The sequence below is a fragment of the Lipotes vexillifer genome, unplaced genomic scaffold (assembly GCF_000442215.2).
Source record: "Lipotes vexillifer unplaced genomic scaffold, Lipotes_vexillifer_v1.1 scaffold472, whole genome shotgun sequence".
In the NCBI taxonomy this organism is placed as follows: Eukaryota; Metazoa; Chordata; class Mammalia; order Artiodactyla; family Lipotidae; genus Lipotes; species Lipotes vexillifer.
In genome coordinates, this window is record NW_006797698.1 from 1,211,779 (window position 1) to 1,232,325 (window position 20,547).

Genomic DNA, 20,547 nt, shown 5'->3' on the forward strand with positions numbered 1-20,547 from the left:
GGAAACAGGATGTCGTTGCCACAGCATGTTACATGACTTGAAGTTAGATTTTACTTTCTATGAACAAAGGTAACTATTTAAAACAAAAAGTCTTAATTACCCTTAGTGAAAGTTCCAAATTTTCTCCTCCCCAGAGATTCATGCCCTTGTCGTACTGTCCGATTTCATTAAAATAATGCCTATTTATAGCAAAAATTCCTCCAGCCATTGCAGGTGACCTAAAAAGGACACACAAATATTAAATCTATTCCATAAATTCAGTCATTATGGATTTTGGCCAAAACTATATTAAATATTAGTGATAACAGTTAAAAACTAGAAAACACCCATACTAACACCAAAATTATCTTAATATACATTGAAGTATGTAAAATTACTAAGGTAAAATCACAACTACCACAAAATAGGCAACAAACAATAGCTTTAACTTAACTCTTGTCAAATTTTGTAAGCAATCTATTCTAAAACGTTGTCTTGGTGACAGGGAAAATTTTCTTTAGTATGTGAGCTTCCCACAGGGATGATGATTGAATTGGGTAGTGGGAATTTAGAGATCTCCCTTTCTAAAGGCATTAAGTGAATTGTCATATTTACTTCTGGGAAAACCATAATGTTACATAGCATCTTTTTTGGTGGGCCAATAGCAGAGCCCAATAATACCAAACTATGTAGTTTGAAAATAATTACAGATCCATTCATTCATTGTTCCAAAGAGTCTATGTAAAGCCACTATGATATGTTAGGGATAAATTAGTTAATCAACAAGCAAAGGTGGAAGTAGGGAGACTAGTTAGAGGTTGTTGTGATGGTCCCAGAGGAAGATGATGGCATCTTGGATAAGGGTATAGCAATGAAGGAGATGAGATGTGGCTGAACTCTATATAGGTTTTGAAGATGGAGCCAGCAGACTTGCTATGGGTGGGATGTGCAGGGTTGGAGGAAGTTTGGCCTGGATAACCTGGAAGATAGCGTTACCATGCACTGATTTGTTTGTTTGTTTGTCTGTTTTGACCACGTTGCAGCATGTGGGATCTTAGTTCCCCGACCAGGGATGGAACCCGTGCTCCCTACAGTGGAAGCGCGGAGTCCTAACCGCTGGACCGCCAGGGTAGCCCCTAGAGTTACCATGCACTGAGACGGGGAATGCTATGGTGGAACGAAGTTTTTGGTGGGAAGATTCAGTTTTGGACCTATCTGAGGTGTCTGTTCAGCATGCAAGTGGAGATGCCAGTAGGCAGCTGGATAGGGGAGTCTGGTGTTCTGAGAGAGGTCGGAGCCTGGGAGTCACCAGTACAAGGTGGATGAGAAGCAATGGGTGAGCGAGGGGAGGTGAGGAGGACACAGCCCTGGGCACTTGAGCAGTGAGAGGTCAGTGAGAAGAGGAGGAATCAGCACAGGGCATGGAATAAACCAGCGGTGAAGTAGGAGCGAGAGCTGGGGGCTCTGGTGGTCTGGAGGCCATGGGAAGAGCGCCCGTCAAAGAGGAGGGAGAGGCCAGCAGCATGGACACGGCCGACAGGCCACGTGAGACTAGGACTGAGGACTGGACACGACAGTGTGAAGCTAGTGGGGAGGGCAAAGCCTGACTGCAGTGAGCTTAAAATCGAGTGAACAGTTTAACAAAACTGGAGAGAGTGATACCGACGACTCTTTCTAGGTGGTTTAATACAAAGGAGAGAAAAGGAAAGGGGAAGTGGCTGATAAAATAAAATCATTTTATTTTTTTAATTGTGAGAGAGAACAGCATGCCTGTAGTCTGCTAGGAGTCATCCTATCTTGTAACTGGACGAAGCTGGTCCCTGCATGTCCCCCTCCCTGGGGGCCACGAGTGCCGTTGGTGGAAGCATAAGGCCACGATTTTCCTTGCTTGTTCGAAGTTTCACCCACCTTTTATTTTTGTCATTAGAACTATTGTAAGTAGGGGAAAAAATATATCCTCAGATATGAATGCTAATTCATGGCTAATACCTAAAATTAATTTTTTCCTTTAACTCTTTAAAACAACCTATTTTTTCTTACATATATTATTATACATTATAATTGTATTATAACATATCATATGTATAATATATATTCCGTATGCAATATATAATCACACACTTGGTATTATACTGATTTTTTTTAATTGAAGTATAGTTGATTTACAATTTTGTGTTAGTTTCTGGTGTACAGAAAAGTGATTCAAATAGACATATATATATTATTTTTCAAATATTATTTTTCAAATTCTTTTCCATTATAGGTTATTACAAGATACTGAATATAGTTTCCTGTGCTGTATAGTAGGTCCTTGTTGATTATCTGTTTTATATAAGGTAGTGTATATATGTTAATCCCAAACTCCTAATTTATTCCTCTCCCACCTTCCCCCTTTGGTAACCATAAGTTTGTTTTCTATGTCTGTGAGTCTGTGAGTCTGTTTCTGTTTTGTAAATAAGTTCATTTGTATCATATTTTAGATTCCACATTATACTGACGTAAGTTTTTTATGGCCTGATTTTTAAAAATTTAACATATTGTGAGAATTTTCCTTTTTAGTTAACTAGCCTTCAAAAATTTTAACTCTATAATATTCTACAAAATATGAATATACTTTTTTAACCATTTCAATATTGAACATTTATGTTGTTTTGATTTTCTTACTAAAATAAATATTGATACAATATATATTTCTGGACCTATCTCTCAACTCCTTAAAGATAAATTGTAAGAAGTAGAATTACTGCATTAAAGAATAAGAATAGTTATAAAATTTTTAATTTATATTGCCAAATTTTCAAAAAGCATTTACAAATGTATATATACTAACAGTGTATTAGAGTTCCAAAATGTTACTTTTCAGCAATTGACTATTAGAAATCCAATTTCCATATTGAACTTTTACAGCCTAAAAAAATACTTAAAATGTGAGATACAGAAATATTACAAAAATTATAAGTCAATCTTTTTGTAAATGGAATATTTCAGCTACTTCTTACTAAAAGTAACTTCATTTTAGATTACTTTGAGATGAACTCAAAAGATTGATGCTTTTTAAATTTTTTAGTAAATCACGATTTCTACATATTACGTTTTATTTAAATGAAGTATAACTTTGTTCTTTTTCATCCTGAAGTCTGTAACATTAACAATAGCTACCATTTATACTGATCACTTCCTCTGTGTCAGGCCTTTAGTTATGTGCTTTACAAGTATTGGCTCATTTAAGGCCCTCAGTAATCCAGAGAGGTAGGTATTATTATCATCATCATCATTTTACAGATGAAGATACTGAAGCTGAGATAGGTAACTGGCCCAGCTAAGGGCTGCCTTTGTTTTTTTGGCCACACCATGTGGCATCTGGGATCTTAGTTCCCCGACCAGGAATCAAACCTGTGCCCCCTGCAGTGGAAGCACAGCATCTTAACCACTGGACACCAGGGAAGTCCCCTAATGGCTGCCTTAATGCACACCTCCAGGGACGCTAATTACCTATAGTCTTTGTGAACAGTGCCTTCTGGAAATGTGCAGTGCACAGCCTGTGCAGCTGTACATGGCAGCCCTAAACATCTAACAGGTGATGGCTGGGGCAGAGGAAATATCAGAGTCATACAAAGTTATGAGTCATACGAAGAGTCATTCAAAGTTATACGAAGGAATCTGCATGTTATCCTAAAGGCGGTGGAAAGACAATAAGCAAGACGGGTGACATGTGCAAAGTGGGGTTTTAAGAAAATTAACGTAGCAACAGAGAGACTGGAATGAAGAGGAGGAGCTGTAGGCCAGACTGTCCCTTAGGGTGTAGAGTCTAAGCCTGGAGCAGTGATGGCTTGGGCCATGAGGACTGTCAGAGAGATGGACAGATGTGATATGAGAATCATCACAAAGGATGGGTCTCCTGGAGCTGGTTAATTACTGGATTAGAGAAGGCAATGGGAGATCTGGAAGATGGCTATACAGTGTTCATATGTGGTCATGCTTAATGGCTGCATAATAGTCCATTACAGTTCTGGCATAAAGTATTGATACTATATGATTTCCCAATCATTCCTCCCAATTCTTAGATAGTTTTTATTTCATCCTTGATTTAAGAGGTCAGTTTGCTTACTAAGAGTAGGGGTTCAGGGCAGGGGCAGCTATTGGGATTAAGGGAAGTAATAAAGTGGAATGGGAATACCCACTTCTGGGAATGAGTGGATAAAAGGATTGCAAGGCAGCATGAGGCTGGAGACCATCAATGTGCAGAAGAATCAATTCACATCTCTTAAAGGAACAAAGGAAATAGATGGTGGACTTGAACCAGAGTTGGAGCTTTGCAGGGCTATCGTGGCAGAAGTGCAGTGGGATGTGGCAGAAGAGAAGAGAATTTATAGATCAGAAAGTCTAGACCACAGAAGCAGAAAGAAAACTGTGAGGGGTAAAAAGAGAAATCAAAGAACTGGACATCTTGATGATGTCCAAGGGTGGGCGTGGCGGGGAGCAGAGCAGGAAAAAGCCAGGAGGGTCCTGGGTTGTGGCCAAGGAGAGGGATAACTGGTAATTTAGAAGGTGAAGATCCAGGGTATGGCTGTAGGAATAATATTAAATATTTAACATTTATACAGTACTTATTATGGACAGATACTGTTCTAAGCTTTGATATATGTCATTTAATTCCCATAACAGCCCCGTGAAGCACTGTTACTCTCCAGACTTACAGATAAAGAAATAAGGTGCAGAGAGGTTAAGTAACTCGTTCAAGATCACACAGCTCTAGCTAAATTAAAATAGAGGCAAAGATCAAGGACTTGCTAGGCTATGGTGTTAGAAAATTGACTCATGTGGTTTGTAAAACAAAGAGGTTAACATTAAAGGAGAAGTGAGCCTGGTGTCAAAGTTATCAGTAAATGTGGGGAGTGATCTGGAGGAAGTCTCTTGAGAAATAACCTCATAAGTGCAGTTAGAAGTCATAACATTCAAATTATTCTCACATTTAGAAATATATTTTCCAAGACTGATATTCCAGGAAAATCACATTCATCTCAACCTATAAAATTACAGATGGAAGCATCTGGATAAATATTTTATACATGAATTTGGCAAAGACATCGACATTTTCTGGGCCATCCACAGTGCTAGTATTTTTTTTTTTTTTTTTTTTTTTTTTGTTGTGGTATGTGGGCCTCACTGTTGTGGCCTCTCCCGTTGCGGAGGACGCGAGCCTCTCACTGTTGTGGCCTCTCCAGTTGTGGAGCACAGGTTCTGGACGTGCAGGCTCAGTGGCCATAGGCTCACGGGCCCAGCCGCTCCGCGGCATGTGGGATCTTCCCGGACCGGGGCACGAACCCATGTCCCCTGTGTCTGCAGGCGGACTCTCAACCACTGCGCCACCAGGGAAGCACAGTGCTAGTATTTTGATCATTGATAAACATGCAACTTGTTCCTGAGAACCAAGTCCACATTTTAAAGCTGGACCCCTGAAATCAGAGGGATACTAACCATGGTGGTATTCCGAACTGGGGTGAGGTGCTCATTTCCAGTGCGCGAAACTTAAAGAAACAAAACCTACCACATTCTATTATTACAGACTTTTAGAAACAAGATAAATAATAAAGTATTTCTCTTCATTAAGCTCATGAAATCAAAGTCATAATCTCTGAAAGCTTCCCCCTGCTCCCAATACCTATAAGCTATTTTTCCATTACCAGAAGAAATCTCACCGGATAGGTGTAGTAGGTCCTTCTGGTCCATCCATCTCATAAGAGAAAACATGATCCCATTTAAATTGCAGATACCAGTTGAAAGCTCCCCTGACAACAGGAGAGGGCTGGTATTCCAGGGTCACATGATCAATGACATCTATCAGCGGACACACCACCATTCGGGGGTCCTTGGCAATGGCATTCAGCAAGGGCTCCAGCCATACTTTATTCACTTCGCAGTGGCTATCCAGGAACACCAGAACATACCCTGGGGAGGCAAGAACAGGCAAGTGTTAGTGCATGTGTAGGAAACACCTGACAACCCAAATCAAGGCAACAAGCATTTGTCCAGCATTTACTATGTGTTTGGCTATTAAGGTGCTTTCAGCTTCACTGGCAGGAGACAAGAAACCCATATTTTATATTGTATAAAAAATGCAGGACATCATGTGCCACAGATATTCAGAAGAAGCTGGTGAACTGTGGGTTAGAGAGTAGTCTGGGGAAGATTCTAAAGAAGATGGAACTGAGCTGACCTTCAATTTTAAAATGCCATTTTATCTTAGCCTTGATTGATCAACTCAATGTAGCAAATGTTTACTGCAAGGAAACCTTCCTTGGTATTTAGTTTGGTGCTTGGGATGCAAAGATGCATAATTATTTTTCCTCTTGAATTCAAGCTTTAGTGAGGGTATATTCTGCTTTGAGAACATGGGAAAACCTGGCATGCAAAATAAAGAATATGTGTGTTAAAATATATTAGGTGGTCTCAAATTGGAAGGGACCTCAAAACTCAGGTGCAGAGGTTAGACTTTTTCTTGTAGCCAACATAAAATCATAGGAAAGTATGAAAACATTCTATGTTTAGATCAGAAGACTTAATATTATTAAAATGTTTATAATCTCCCAAATAAATCTACAGATGCAATTCAATCCTTATCAAAATCCCACTGGCTCTTTTTACAGAAATTGATCCTAAAATTCAGATGGAAAGGCAAGGGATCCAAATTAGCTAAAACAATCTTGATAAAGAACAAAGTTGAAGAATTTCCTGCTGTCAAAACTTACTAAAAGGCTACAATAATCAAAACAATATAATATTGGCATAAGATACCTATAGACCAAAGGTATAGAATTAATGGTGCAGAAATAAACGAAGCACCTATTATTGTCAATTGATTTCTGAAAAGGGTACCAAGACAACTCAATTGGGAAAGAATCATTTTTTTCAATAAATATCCTGAGACAACTGGATATCTGCATGAAAAGAATGAAGTTGGACCCCCTAACTCATACCAAACACAAATATTAAGTCAAACGGATAACAGACCTCAAAAGGTAAGAGCTAAAACTATAAAACTCTTAGAAGAAAACAGGCATACATTTTACTACCCTTGAGTTAGGTATTGGTTTCTTAGGTATGACACCAAAAATACAAGCAACAGAAAAAAAAAAAAAACAACAGGTAAATTGGACTTCATCAAAACTAAAAACTTTTGTGGTTAAACAGATACCATGAAGGGCTTCCCTGGTGGCGCAGTGGTTGAGAGTCCGCCTGCGATGCAGGGGACACGGGTTTGTGCCCCGGTCCGGGAAGATCCCACATGCCGTGGAGCACCTAAGCCAGTGCGCCACAACTACTGAGCCTGCGCTCTAGAGCCCACGAGCCACAACTACTGAAGCCTGCATGCCTAGAGCCTGAGCTCCGCAACAAGAGAAGCCACTGCAATGAGAAGCCTGCGCAGCACAACGAAGAGTAGCCCCCACTTGCCACAACTAGAAAAAAGCCCGCGCGCAGCAATGAAGACCCAACTCAGCCATAAATAAATAAGTAAGTAAATAAATCAATCTATAGGGAGGACTGGTCCATTCCCTGCCATTGGTTACAAAACAGAGCAGGCCCCAAGACTTCTCTGCTCTCTTAGGTTAATTGGAAGTCTTATTAGATAGCTGAAGTTGAAAACAGTCTCAATTCAGCAATTAGAATTTTCAGGCCCCTGCTACAATCGAAGCTTCCCTGCCTGCATGCAGAACCCACCCCCGAACCAGGTGGCCCTGTGGGAGGGTCACTTGCCTTTGCATTAAATCTTCTTAGCTCTTCCTTATTGGTCTCCTTCCCCAGCTTACCCTCTGTGGTTTCAGACCTCACTAAAGCCAAAGGAGGGTAAGAGACAAGTGAATGGGGCAGGGAAGTTCTTTCTTGGTGAGAGAGCAGGGTGCTCTGAGCTGACTCCTTCTATTACGGTGTGGCTGCACGGTGATTTTGAGGACCACCCCCCTTCCCATCCTTGGTAGTCTCTTATCTGCAGTTCCCATAAATTGGGCAAATGCATTCTATCCAGGTGGTCTAGACTCTCCCCTCAGCAACTTAGGGTCCTGTGTTCTACCTCTAGCTTCTCCTCTGCTGAGATCTGTCCATCCTTCTAGATAGCCCCATTGGACATGATCTAAGATGATCTTTATTGCTCTCTTACCCAAACATCCATTGCCTGAGCAAACTCTGCCATCAGAACAGATACTAACACTGAAGCAAATGTCCTTGGTTCTGTAGCTATAGCCACGGCCCTTCTTCTGCCCTTTTGATTCTCAGGTGAGAAGCCAACATCCGTTCATTTCTCTTCACCCCCAATAGGTGTCTGGTTTTGTTGTATTGATGTCTGAGGATGTGCTGAGCCCCCAACACAGGAAATATCACATCAAGTTCCTCTAACCAGGATTTAGCAAGCAGCTTTCTCTAAAGATCATCTCTAATTCTAACGATCTGATTCAGTGTAGCTGAGTTTGCTTCTCAGATATCTATTCTGAAATTTCTTTATGGTACTGTGTCCGACGACTCACTTTGGAATATAACATCTGTTGTCTTCATGCCTCAATCAAAACTGAGCTAAAAAGAGCCCCATTTTTAAACATATATAGTTTTGCTTTTTTTTTTACTGTTGGCAGCACACACACTGTTCAATTAACACTTTGCATATTTCACTTAAAATAGCTTCTATAATTATTACATAACACAAACATTTTAAAATCATGTCGGCTAAATTGATAGGTGAAAAATACCATCTGTTTCTCCAAAGAAGATATATAAATGGCCAACAAGCACAAGAAAAGATGCTCAACATCATTGGTCATTAAGGAAATGCAAATTAAAAACACAGTGAGGTACCACTTCATATCTACCAGGATGGCTAGAATTAAAACAAGACAAAAAAGACAGAAAATAACAAGTGTTGGTGAGGTTGTGGAAAAATTGGAACTCTCATACGTTGCTGGTGGGAATGTAAATGGTTCGGCTGCTGCGGGAAACAGTTTGGCAGCTCCTCAAAAAGTTAAGAAGAATTACCATGTGACACAGAAATTCCACTAATAGGCACATATTAAAAAGAATTCAGGGACTTCCCTGGTGGCGCAGTGGTTAAGAATCCGCCCGCCAATGCGGGGGACACAGGTTTGAGCCCTGGTCCGGGAAGATCACACATGCCGCAGAGCAACTAAGCCCATGCGCCACAACTACTGAGCCCACAGCCCGCGTGCCTAGAGCCTGCGCTCCGCAACAAAAGAAGCCACCACAATGAGAAGCCCATGCACCACAATGAAGAGTAGCCCCCGCGGAAGCTTCGGAGCCGCGGGGGAGAGCGCAGCCACAGGGGTGCGGAGGGCAAAGCGGAGAGATTCCCGCACAGAGGATCGGGGCCGACCAGCGCTCACCAGCCCGAGAGGCTCGTCTGCTCAGGTGCTGGCTTCCATCGGATCCCAGGGAAAGGGCTGGGGTTGGCGGTGTGAACACAGCCTGCAGGGGGTTAGTGCGCCACGGCTGGCCGGGAGGGAGTCCGGGAAAAGTCTGGACCTGCCGAAGAGGCAGGAGACTTTTTCTTCCCTCTTTGTTTCCTGGTGCGCGAGGAAAGGGGATGGAGAGCGCCGCTTAAAGGAGCTCCAGAGACGGGCGCGGGCCGCGGCTAACAGCGCGGACCCCAGAGACGGGCACGAGACGCTAAGGCTGCTGCTGCCGCCACCAAGGGGCCTGTGTGCGAGCACAGGTCACTATCCACACCCCTCTTCCGGGGAGCCTGTGCAGCCCGCCACTCCCAGGGTCCCGGGATCCAGGGACGATGCCCCCGCAGGAACGCACGGCGCGCCTCAGGCTGGTGCAACGTCACGCCGGCGCAACGTCACGCCGGCCTCTGCCGCCGCAGGCCCGCCCCGCACTCCGTGCCCCGCCCTCCCCGCGGCCTGAGTGAGCCAGAGCCCGCGAATCAGCGGCTCCTTTACCCCCGTCCTGTCTGAGCCAAGAACAGACGCCCTCCGGCCACCTACACGCAGAGGCGGGGCCAAATCCAAAGCTGAGCCCTGGAATCTGTGCGAACAAAGAAGAGAAAGGGAAATCTCTCCCAGCCGCCTCAGGAGCAGCGGATTAAATCTCCACAATCAACTTGATGTACCTGCATCTGTGGAATACAGGAATAGACAACGAATCATCCCAAATTGAGGAGGTGGGCTTTGGGAGCAAGATACATTATTTTTTCCCCTTTTCCTCTTTTTGTGAGTGTGTATGTGTATGCTTGTGTGTGATTTTGTCTGTATAGCTTTGCTTTTACCATTTATCCTAGGGTCCTGTCTGTCCGTTTTCTTTTTTTAGTATAGTTTTCAGCGCTTGTTATCATTGGTGGATTTGTTTTTTGGTTTGGTTGTTCTTTCTTTTTTTTTAATTACTTGAAAAAAATTTTTAATACTTATTTGTTATTTTAATAACTTAAAAAAAAATCTTTTTCCTTCTTTCTTTTGTTCTCGCTTTTATTCTGAGCCCTGTGGATGAAAGGCCCTTGATGCTCCACCCAGGCCTCAGAGCTGTGCCTCTGAGGTGGGAGAGCCAAGTTCAGGACATTGGTCCACCAGAGACCTCCCAGCTCCACGTAATATCAAACGGCAAAAATCTTCCAGAGATGTCCATCTCAACGCCAAGACCCAGCTCCACTCAATGACCAGCAAGCTATAGTGCTGGACACCCTATGCCAAACAACTAGCAAGAAAGGAACACAATGCCACCCATTAGCAGAGAGGCTGCCTAAAATAATAATGTCACAGACACTCCAAACCACACCACCAGACATGGACCTGCCCACCAGAAAGACAAGATCCAACCTCATCCACCAGAACACAGGCACTAGTCCCCTCCACCAGGAAGCCTACACGAGCCACTGAACCAACCTTAGCCACTGGGGGCAGACACCAAAAACAATGGGAACTACAAACCTGCAGGCTGTGAAAAGGAGACCCAACACAGTAAGTTAGGCAAAATGAGAAGACAAAGAAACACACAGCAGATAAGGAACAAGGTAAAAACCCACCAGACCTAACAAATGAAGAGGAAATAGGCAGTCTAACAGAAAAACAATTCAGAATAATGATAGTAAAGATGATCCAAAATCTTGGAAATAGAACGGAGAAAATACAAGAGACCTTTAACAAGGACCTAGAAGAACTAAAGAGGAAACAAACAATCATGAACAACACAACAAATGAAATTAAAAATTCTCTAGAAGGGATCAATAGCAGAATAACTGAGGCAGAAGAACGGATAAGGGACCTGGAAGATAAAATAGTGGAAATAACTACTGCAGAGCAGGATAAAGAAAAAAGAATGAAAAGAATTCGGGACAGTCTTAGAGACCTCTGGGACAATATTAAACGCACCAACATTCAAATTATAGGGGTCCCAGAAAAAGAGGAGAAAAAGAGAGGGACTGAGAAGATATTTGAAGAGATTATAGTTGAAAACTTCCCTAATATGAGTAAGAAAACAGTTAATCAAGTCCAGGAAGCACAGAGAGTCCCATACAGGATAAGTCCAAGGAGAAACATGCCAAGACACATATTAATCAAACTGTCAAAAATTAAATACAAAGAAAACATATTAAAAGCAGCAAGGGAAAAACAACAAATAACATACAAGGGAATCCCCATAAGGTTAACAGCTGATATTTCAGCAGAAACTCTGCAAGCCAGAAGGGAGTGGCAGGACATATTTAAAATGATGAAAGAGAAAAACCTACAACCAAGATTACTCTACCCAGCAAGGATCTCATTCAGATTTCACGGAGAAATTAAAAGCTTTACAGACAATCAAAAGCTAAGAGAATTCAGCACCACCAAACCAGCTTTACAACAAATGCTGAAGGAACTTCTCTAGGCAGGAAACACAAGAGAAGGAAAAGACCTACAATAACAAACCGAAAACAATTAAGAAAATGGTAACAGGAACATACATACCGATAATTACCTTAAATGTAAATGGATTAAATGCCCCAACCAAAAGACATAGACTGGCTGGATGGATACAAAATCAAGACCCATATATATGCTGTCTACAAGAGACCCACTTCAGACCTAGAGACACATACAGACTGAAAGTGAGGGGATGGAAAAAGATATTCCATGCAAATAGAACTCAAAAGAAAGCTGGAGTAGCAATTCTCACATCAGATAAAATAGACTTTAAAATAAAGACTATTACAAGAGACAAAGGAGGACACTACATAATGATCAAGGGATCAATCCAAGATGAAGACATAACAATTGTAAATATTTACGAACCCAACATAGGAGCATCTCAATACATAAGGCAAATGCTAACAGCCATAAAAGGGGAAATCGACAGTAACAAAATCATAGTGGGGGACTTAAACACCCCACTTTCACCAATGGACAGATAATCCAAAATGAAAATAAATAAGGAAATGCAAACTTTAAATGATACATTAAACAAGATGGACTTAATTCATAGTTATAGGACATTCCATCCAAAAACAACAGAATACACTTTCTTCTCAAGTGCTCATGGAACATTCTCCAGGATAGATCATATCTTGGGTCACAAGTCAAGCCTTGGTAAATTTAAGAAAATTGAAATCGTATCAAGTATCTTTTCTGACCACAATGCTATGAGACTAGATATCAATTGCAGGAAAAAATCTGTAAAAAATACAAACACATGGAGGCTAAACAATATACTACTTAATAACCAAGAGATCACTGAAGAAATCAAAGAGGAAATCAAAAAATACCTAGAAACAAATGACAATGAAAACACAATGACCCAAAACCTATGGGACGCAGCAAAAGCAGTTCTAAGAGGGAAGTTCATAGCAATACAAGCCTACCTTAAGAAACAAGAAACATCTCAAAGAAACAACCTAACCCTACACCTAAAGCAATTAGAGAAAGAAGAACAAAAAAACCCCAAAGTTAGCAGAAGGAAAGAAATCATAAAGGTCAGATCAGAAATAAATGAAAAAGAAATGAAGGAAATGATAGCAAAGATCAATAAAACTAAAAGCTGGTTCTTGGAGAAGATAAACAAAATAGATAAACCATTAGCCAGACTCATCAAGAAAAAGAGGGAGAAGACTCAAATCAATAGAATTAGAAATGAAAAAGGAGAAGTAACAACTGACACTGCAGAAATACAAAGGATTGTGAGAGATTACTACCAGCAACTCTGCCAATAAAATGCACAACCTGGAAGAAATGGACAAATTCTTAGAAATGCACAACCTTCCAAGACAGAACCAGGAAGAAATAGAAAATGTGAACAGACCAATCACAAGCACTGAAATTGAAACTGTGATTAAAAATCTTCCAACAGACAAAAGCCCAGGACCAGATGGCTTCACAGGTGAATTCTATCAAACATTTAGAGAAGAGCTAACACCTATCCTTCTCAAACTCTTGCAAAATATAGCAGAGGGAGGAACACTCCCAAACTCATTCTATGAGGCCACCATCACCCTGATACCCAAACCAGACAAAGATGTCAGAAAAAAAGAAAACTACAGACCAATATCACTGATGAACATAGATGCAAAAATCCTCAACAAAATACTAGCAAACAGATTCCAGCAGCACATTAAAAGGATCATACACCATGGTAAAGTGGGGTTTATCCCAGGAATGCAAGGATTCTTCAATATACACAAATAAATCAATGTGATACACCATATTAACAAACTGAAGGAGAAAAACCATATGATCATCTCAATAGATGCAGAGAAAGCTTTTGACAAAGTTCAACACCCATTTATGATAAAAACCCTCCAGAAAGTAGGCATAGAGGGAACTTACCTCAACATAATAAAGGCCATATATGACAAACCCACAGCCAACATTATTCTCAATGGTGAAAAACTGAAACCATTTCCACTAAGATCAGGAACAAGACAAGGTTGCCCACTCTCACCACTATTATTCAACATAGTTTTGGAAGTTTTTGCCTCAGCCATCAGAGAAGAAAAAGAAATAAAAGGAATCCAAATCAGAAAAGAAGAAGTAAAGTTGTCACTGTTTGCAGATGACATGATACTTTACATAGAGAATCCTAAAGATGCTACCAGAAAACTACTAGAGCTAATCAATGAATCTGATAAAGTAGCAGGATGCAAAATTAATGCACAGAAATCTCTTGCGTTCCTATCACTAATGATGAAAAATCTGAAAGTGAAATTAAAAAAACACTCCCATTTACCATTGCAACAAAAAGAATAAAATATTTAGGAATAAACCTACCTAGGGAGACAAAAGACCTGTATGCAGAAAACTATAATACACTGATGAAAGAAATTAAAGATGATACAAATAGATGGAGAGATATACCATGTTCTTGGATTGGAAGAATCAACATTGTGAAAATGACTATACTACCCAAAGCAATCTACAGATTCAATGTAATCCCTATCAAACTACCAATGGCATTTTTCACAGAACTAGAACGAAAAATTTCACAATTTGTATGGAAACCCCAAATAGCCAAAGCAATCTTGAGAAAGAAAAACGGAGCTGGTGGAAATAGGCTCCCACACTTCAGACTACACTACAAAGCTACAGTAATCAAGACAGTATGGTACTGGCACAAAAACAGAAATATATATCAATGGAACAAGATAGAAAGTCCAGAGATAACCCCACAAACCTATGGTCACCTTATCTTTGATAAAGGAGGCAAGAATATACAATGGAGAAAAGACAGCCTCTTCAATAAGTGGTGCTGGGAAAATTGGATAGCTACATGTAAAAGAATGAAATTAGAACACTTCCTAACACCATACACAAAAATAAACTCAAAATGGATTAAAGACCTAAATGTAAGGCCAGACACTATCAAACTCTTAGAGGAAAACATAGGCAGAACACTCTATGACATAAATCACAGCAAGATCCTTTTTGACCCACCTCCTAGAGAAATGGAAATAAAAACAAAAATAAACAAATGGGACCTAATGAAACTTAAAAGCTTTTGCACAGAAAAGGAAACCATAAACAAGATGAAAAGACAACCCTCAGAATGGGAGAAAATATTTGCAAATGAAGCAACTGACAAAGGATGAATCTCCAAAATTTACTAGCAGCTCATGGAGCTCAATATCAAAAAAACAAACAACCCAACCCCAAAATGGTCAGAAGACCTAAATAGACATTTCTCCAAAGAAGATATACAGATTGCCAACAAACACATGAAAGAATGCTCAACATCATTAATCATTAGAGAAATGCAAATCAAAACTACAATGCGGTATCATCTCACACCAGTCAGAATGGCCCATCAAAAAATCTACAAACAATAAATGCTGGAGAGAGTGTGGAGAAAAGGGAACCCTCTTGCACTGTTGGTGGGAATGTAAATTGATATAGCCACTATGGAGAACAGTATAGAAGTTCCTTAAAAAACTACAAATAGAACTACCATATGACCCAGCAGTCCCGATACTGGGCATATGCCCTGAGAAAACCATAATTCAAAAAGAGTCATGTACCACAATGTTCATTGCAGCTCTATTTACAATAGTCTGGAGATGGAAGCAAGCTAAGTGTCCATCATCGGATGAATGGTTAAAGAAGATGTCGCACATATATACAATGGAATATTACTCAGCCATAAAAAGAAATGAAATTGAGTTATTTGTAGTGAGGTGGATGGACCTAGAGTCTGCCATACAGAGTGAAGTAAGTCAGAAAGAGAAAAACAAATACCATATGCTAACACATGTATATGGAATCTAAAAACAAAAACAAAAACAAAATGGTCATGAAGAACCTAGGCGCAAGACGGGAACAACGACACGGACCTACTAGAGAATAGACCTGAGGACACGGGGAGGGGGAAGGGTAATCTGGGACAAAGTGAGAGAGTGGTAGTGTATATATGGACATATAAACACTACCAAATGTGAAATAGATAGCTAGTGGGAAGCAGTCGCATAGCACAGGGAGATCAGCTCTGTGCTTTGTGACCAGCTAGAAGGGTGGGATAGGGAGGGTGGGAGGGAGGGAGTCGCAAGAGGGAAGAGATATGGGAACATATGTATATGTATAACTGATTCACTCTCTTATAAAGCAGAAACTAACACACCATTGTAAAGCAATTATACTCCAATAAAAACGTTAAAAAAAAAGAAGTAACCCCTGCTTGCCGCAACTAGAGAAAGCGCAGCAACAAAGACCCAACGCAGCCAAAAACTAAATAAATAAAATTTAAAAATAAAAAGAATTCAAATGTATACATGTATACGCATGTCCACAGCAGTACTCCTTACAATAGCCCAAAGAAGGAAACAGCTGAAATGTCTACCAACAGATGAATGGAGAAACAAACTGTACATATGCATACAATGGAATATTATCCAGACATAAAAAAAGGAAGTGCTGACACATGTAGATGAATCTCAAAAACATTATGCTAGTGAAAGTGCCAGACATAAAAGGTACTATTCCATTAATATAAAATATCCAGAAAAGTAAACCCAGAGACAGGATGCAGATTGTTGGTTGCCAGGGGCTGGGATATGGGGAAATGGGAAGAAACTGCTTAATGGGTGTGGGGTTTTCTTCTGGGGTGATGATAATATTACAGAACTGCGGGGGGGGGGGGGGGTGGTTGGACAACATTGTGACTATGCTAAACATCCCTGAATCGTTCATTTCAATCTTATGTTAAGTATATATCTCACCTCAATAAACAAATAATATCTGGTTAATTTTTAAAAGTTTACTGGTGAGGTTGAACTTTTTTTCAGGTGATTAGCCATTTGCAAATGAAATGTTTATATCTTTTGACCGTTTAGATATAGGAGTCATGGTTTGTTTGTTTTTTTTAATGGTTTGGTATGTACATTTTACATAGTAAGAATATTAACTCTTTATCTATCTTAGTTATACTATTTCCCCAGCCTATTGTTATTTAATTTTATCGTGTTTTACAGTTGTTCATTTTTTGTAGTAAGCTGTTTTTTCCTTTTTTTTTAAAGGTATAATTGACATATTAATTTCAGTTGTACAATGTAATGATTTGATACTTGTATATATATTTCAAAATGATCACCATAGTAAGTCTAGTATATATATTTCAAAATGATCACCATAGTAAGTCTAGTTAAAATCTGTCACTACATATAGTTACAAAAATTTTTTTTTTCTTGTGATGAGAACTTTTAAGTCCATTGTTTTATTTGTTTTTGCATTACGCGGGCCTCTCACTGTTGTGGCCTCTCCCGTTGCGGAGCACAGGCTCCGGACGCGCAGGCCCAGCGGCCATGGCTCACGTGCCCAGCCGCTCCGCGGCACGTGGGATCTTCCCGGACCGGGGCACGAACCCGTGTCCCCTACATCGGCAGGCAGACTCAACCACTGCGCCACCAGGGAAGCCCCAAATCCATTGGTTTTAAGCTTTGAAATTTCTTCTTTGTAGAACTGGTGAGTATTAATCTGTTTCCTTTTTCTGTTTAAAATTTTCTCTTATAACAACTTAATGGTTTGACTTTTAAAAATAAAATTATTAATCCGGCTAGAATTTATTTGGTGTCTGGTATAAAATGAAGATGAAAATTTTTCTCAAATAACTAATTGCTTGAGGGCCATTAAAAAATAACCACAACAAAACGCAAAAAAATGCCTTTCTCCCATACTAACTTGCGGTGTCCTCTTTATCATATATAGCATACATACGCTTGGCATTTAAAGATTTAAATATTTTCAACTTTGACAATTTGAACGACCCAGGAAGACCACAAATATAGTATTATAAGTTGCAAAATAATTAAAAATTATACTACATGTAAAGTAATATTGACTTTTTCTGAGTACTAATTTAAATTACAAAGCATGTGGGAACAAGCTACCTAGCCCCTACGTTTCAATGAAACTTGATTATTTTTCACTCATCCTAAGGCATTTTCTGGGGGAAACTTACATGCTTTAATGAGAGCATAAGGGGTACTGGGGTCCCTCCTGGCTGCTTCCCACACTCCAAGAATATTTTGTGGGAATGTCAAAATATTTATTTAAGTTTATTGCCAGGAAGTGGAGCAGTTGTTTGACTTCTGGTGGCCTCCGGAGTTATAGAAAGGATTGTTCTATTTATTGTTTATAGAGAGAATCTACATATAGACATCTGTATCTTATCTAAAACCCTGTCTTCCCAGATTAAACCAACTTCTCCTTAGGATCTGAAATAACTGAAGGGCATGAGGTTCAATCTGCCTGATAAAGGATCTTTCCCATACTTCCTTCCAAAAAAATATTTGTGGAATGTTCAAAACTGAATTACTCACTGAAGTTAAAAGTTGGGAGATATATTCTTCATCTTTCCCTGAGTGGAAGCTTCCTTTCTGCTTTCCTGTAGCAATCTATTTGCACAATTTCTCTAGGGATTGTGGTTTTGCAAGGTTTGTTACCCTATTTTTAAAAAACAACAAACGCTGTATCAATCTCGCCCAATATTTTCGGTCTTTTTCTCCTCTTATTTCATTTTATTTTCTGCTTTTCTTTAGTTTCTACATTTTTACCTTTAAACATAACTCATTATATTTATTTTACATATTCTCACTTTGGTCTCTAAAGCAATCATTTTTAAGGTCTTACATATATTTTTTTTTTTGCGGTACGCGGGCCTCTCACGGTTGTGGCCTCTCTCGTTGCGGAGCACAGGCTCCGGACGCGCAGGCTCAGCGGCCATGGCTCACGGGCCCAGCCGCTCCGTGGCATGTGGGATCTTCCCAGACCGGGGCACGAACCCGCGTCCCCTGCATCGGCAGGTGGACTCTCAACCACTGCGCCACCAGGGAAACCCCTAAGGTCTTACATATTTTTATTAACCTACATATTATGTTACTGCTCTCTCTCTCTCTCTCTCTTTTTTTTTGTATTGATGTTTAAGAATGTGGTGTGCAAAATCTAGTTTGGGGGAATTTACAGAGAATCTCTTTGTGCTTAAGTGTTTGATCAATTTTTGTACAATATCCAAACATTTCCATTTCATTCACACTATAAATCTGTTAAACATAGCCATTTGGATTTTTAAAAAAGCAATTAAGTGACTACGCTATTTGAATTTCTCATTTTTGTTTCCTTGCTTGCTATGTTTCCATGACCTGGTAGTGTGATGATACTGTTTACTGCAATGGAAACCAGAACTTGTGGGTTTGAGTCCTGAATTACGTAACCTGGGACAAGTCTCTGATCTATTAGGGAGATTAGCTTCTCTAACTTGGAAATAAAGCTTGTGAGTTCTAAAATCTCCAAGAGACTTTCCACTGTGAATGATCTATATTTTCATTACTTTTGCTCCGTATTTCTCCTAGTTTTATTTTATGTATTTTACCATTTTGAAGCATGTAAATTAAATATTTATGTTTTAATTATTTATACTAATCACTTTCTAATAAGCATTTGTTTAATACTTAATGCTTAAAAAGAAAGTGTTCATAATTACCTCATTCAATCATTCCAACAATTACATTAGTTAGATATCTTTGTTCCCATATCATGGATTGGGAAGCTGAGGCTCGGAGAAGTGGCTTGCCCAAGATCCCGTAGCTGGTAACTGGCACCTACCAAACTTGAAACCATGGCTCTGGTTCGAAAACCAGTGCTCTTTGTATTGCCCTGTGTCACCTCCCTTGTATGTTTGTGGCGGAGAGTCAGACACTGCCCTCTGCACGGCTGCCTTTGGAGAAGCTGCTCAAGGGCCCCTCTACCCAAATCCATGTGGCCCCTCTGCTCCCACCTGCAAAGCTTCCCAGTCAGCCTGAGCAGCTGCAATTCCAGAAGCGGCTGAACTGTCAGGAAGTCAGATAACTACCACCCTCCAACTCAAGGTCAAGCACCTGCAAAGGGGTCTCTTTCTAGATATATTAGTGTTCTTTACATAAACTGAGTGGCATAAAACAACAAAAATATATTCTCTTACAGTCCTGTAGGTCAGGTGCCCAACATAGGTCTCCGTGAGCTAAAAAATCAAGGGGTTGGCCTCCTTTCCGGAGGCTCTAGGGGAGAAGCCTTTTCTAGCTTCTAGAAACTACGCACATTCCTTGGTCCCTTTCATCCATCTTCAAAGCCAACTACAGTGGATGGAGTCATCACGCACACCTCTCTGACCCTCTGCCCACAGCCTGGAGGGTCTTCCAGTCTTAAGGGCTCATGTGATTAGAGTGACCACACCTGGATAATCCAGGCTCATTCCCCATCCCAAGGCCCTTAACTTTAATCACATAAGGTAACATATTAACAGGTTTGGGGGATTGGGACGCCTTCTTTGGGGAAGGGCATTATTCTGTCTACCATATTTAGGCAACAAAATCATCTCTCATTCTGTGTGAATGTCAAGCAACAATGCAAGCTCTCAACGGCGTGTTAGATTTTGTCAACCTTTTGCTTTTAGGACGGCAGTTGAAATCTACATCCCATCTCTGCCATCTTGGCCGCTTGCTGACCATCCAGGCCAATGGAGTAGAAGATACTCCATTCTCACCCCCAGGTTGCCCTGTATTTATTCCCCCAAAGTTCTTCCACTGTGGACTACCCTTTTACCCTTTCCACAGTTCTCTTATTTAAAGTGAATTTCCCT

The 20,547-nt window shown here is 40.3% G+C and overlaps 1 protein-coding gene across 1 annotated transcript in view; it reads right to left on the minus strand.

Annotated features, from left to right (window-relative positions):
* The window catches only part of GALNTL5 (polypeptide N-acetylgalactosaminyltransferase like 5), a 78,621-nt gene that overhangs the window by 24,344 nt on the left and 33,730 nt on the right, over window positions 1-20,547 (minus strand). The window contains exons 7-8 of the mRNA XM_007469803.1: window positions 5,679-5,928; window positions 101-218 (exon numbers count right to left, since the gene is read on the minus strand). Coding sequence (XP_007469865.1) covers window positions 101-218; window positions 5,679-5,928 — 368 coding nt within the window. The remainder of the gene's footprint in view (window positions 1-100; window positions 219-5,678; window positions 5,929-20,547) is intronic.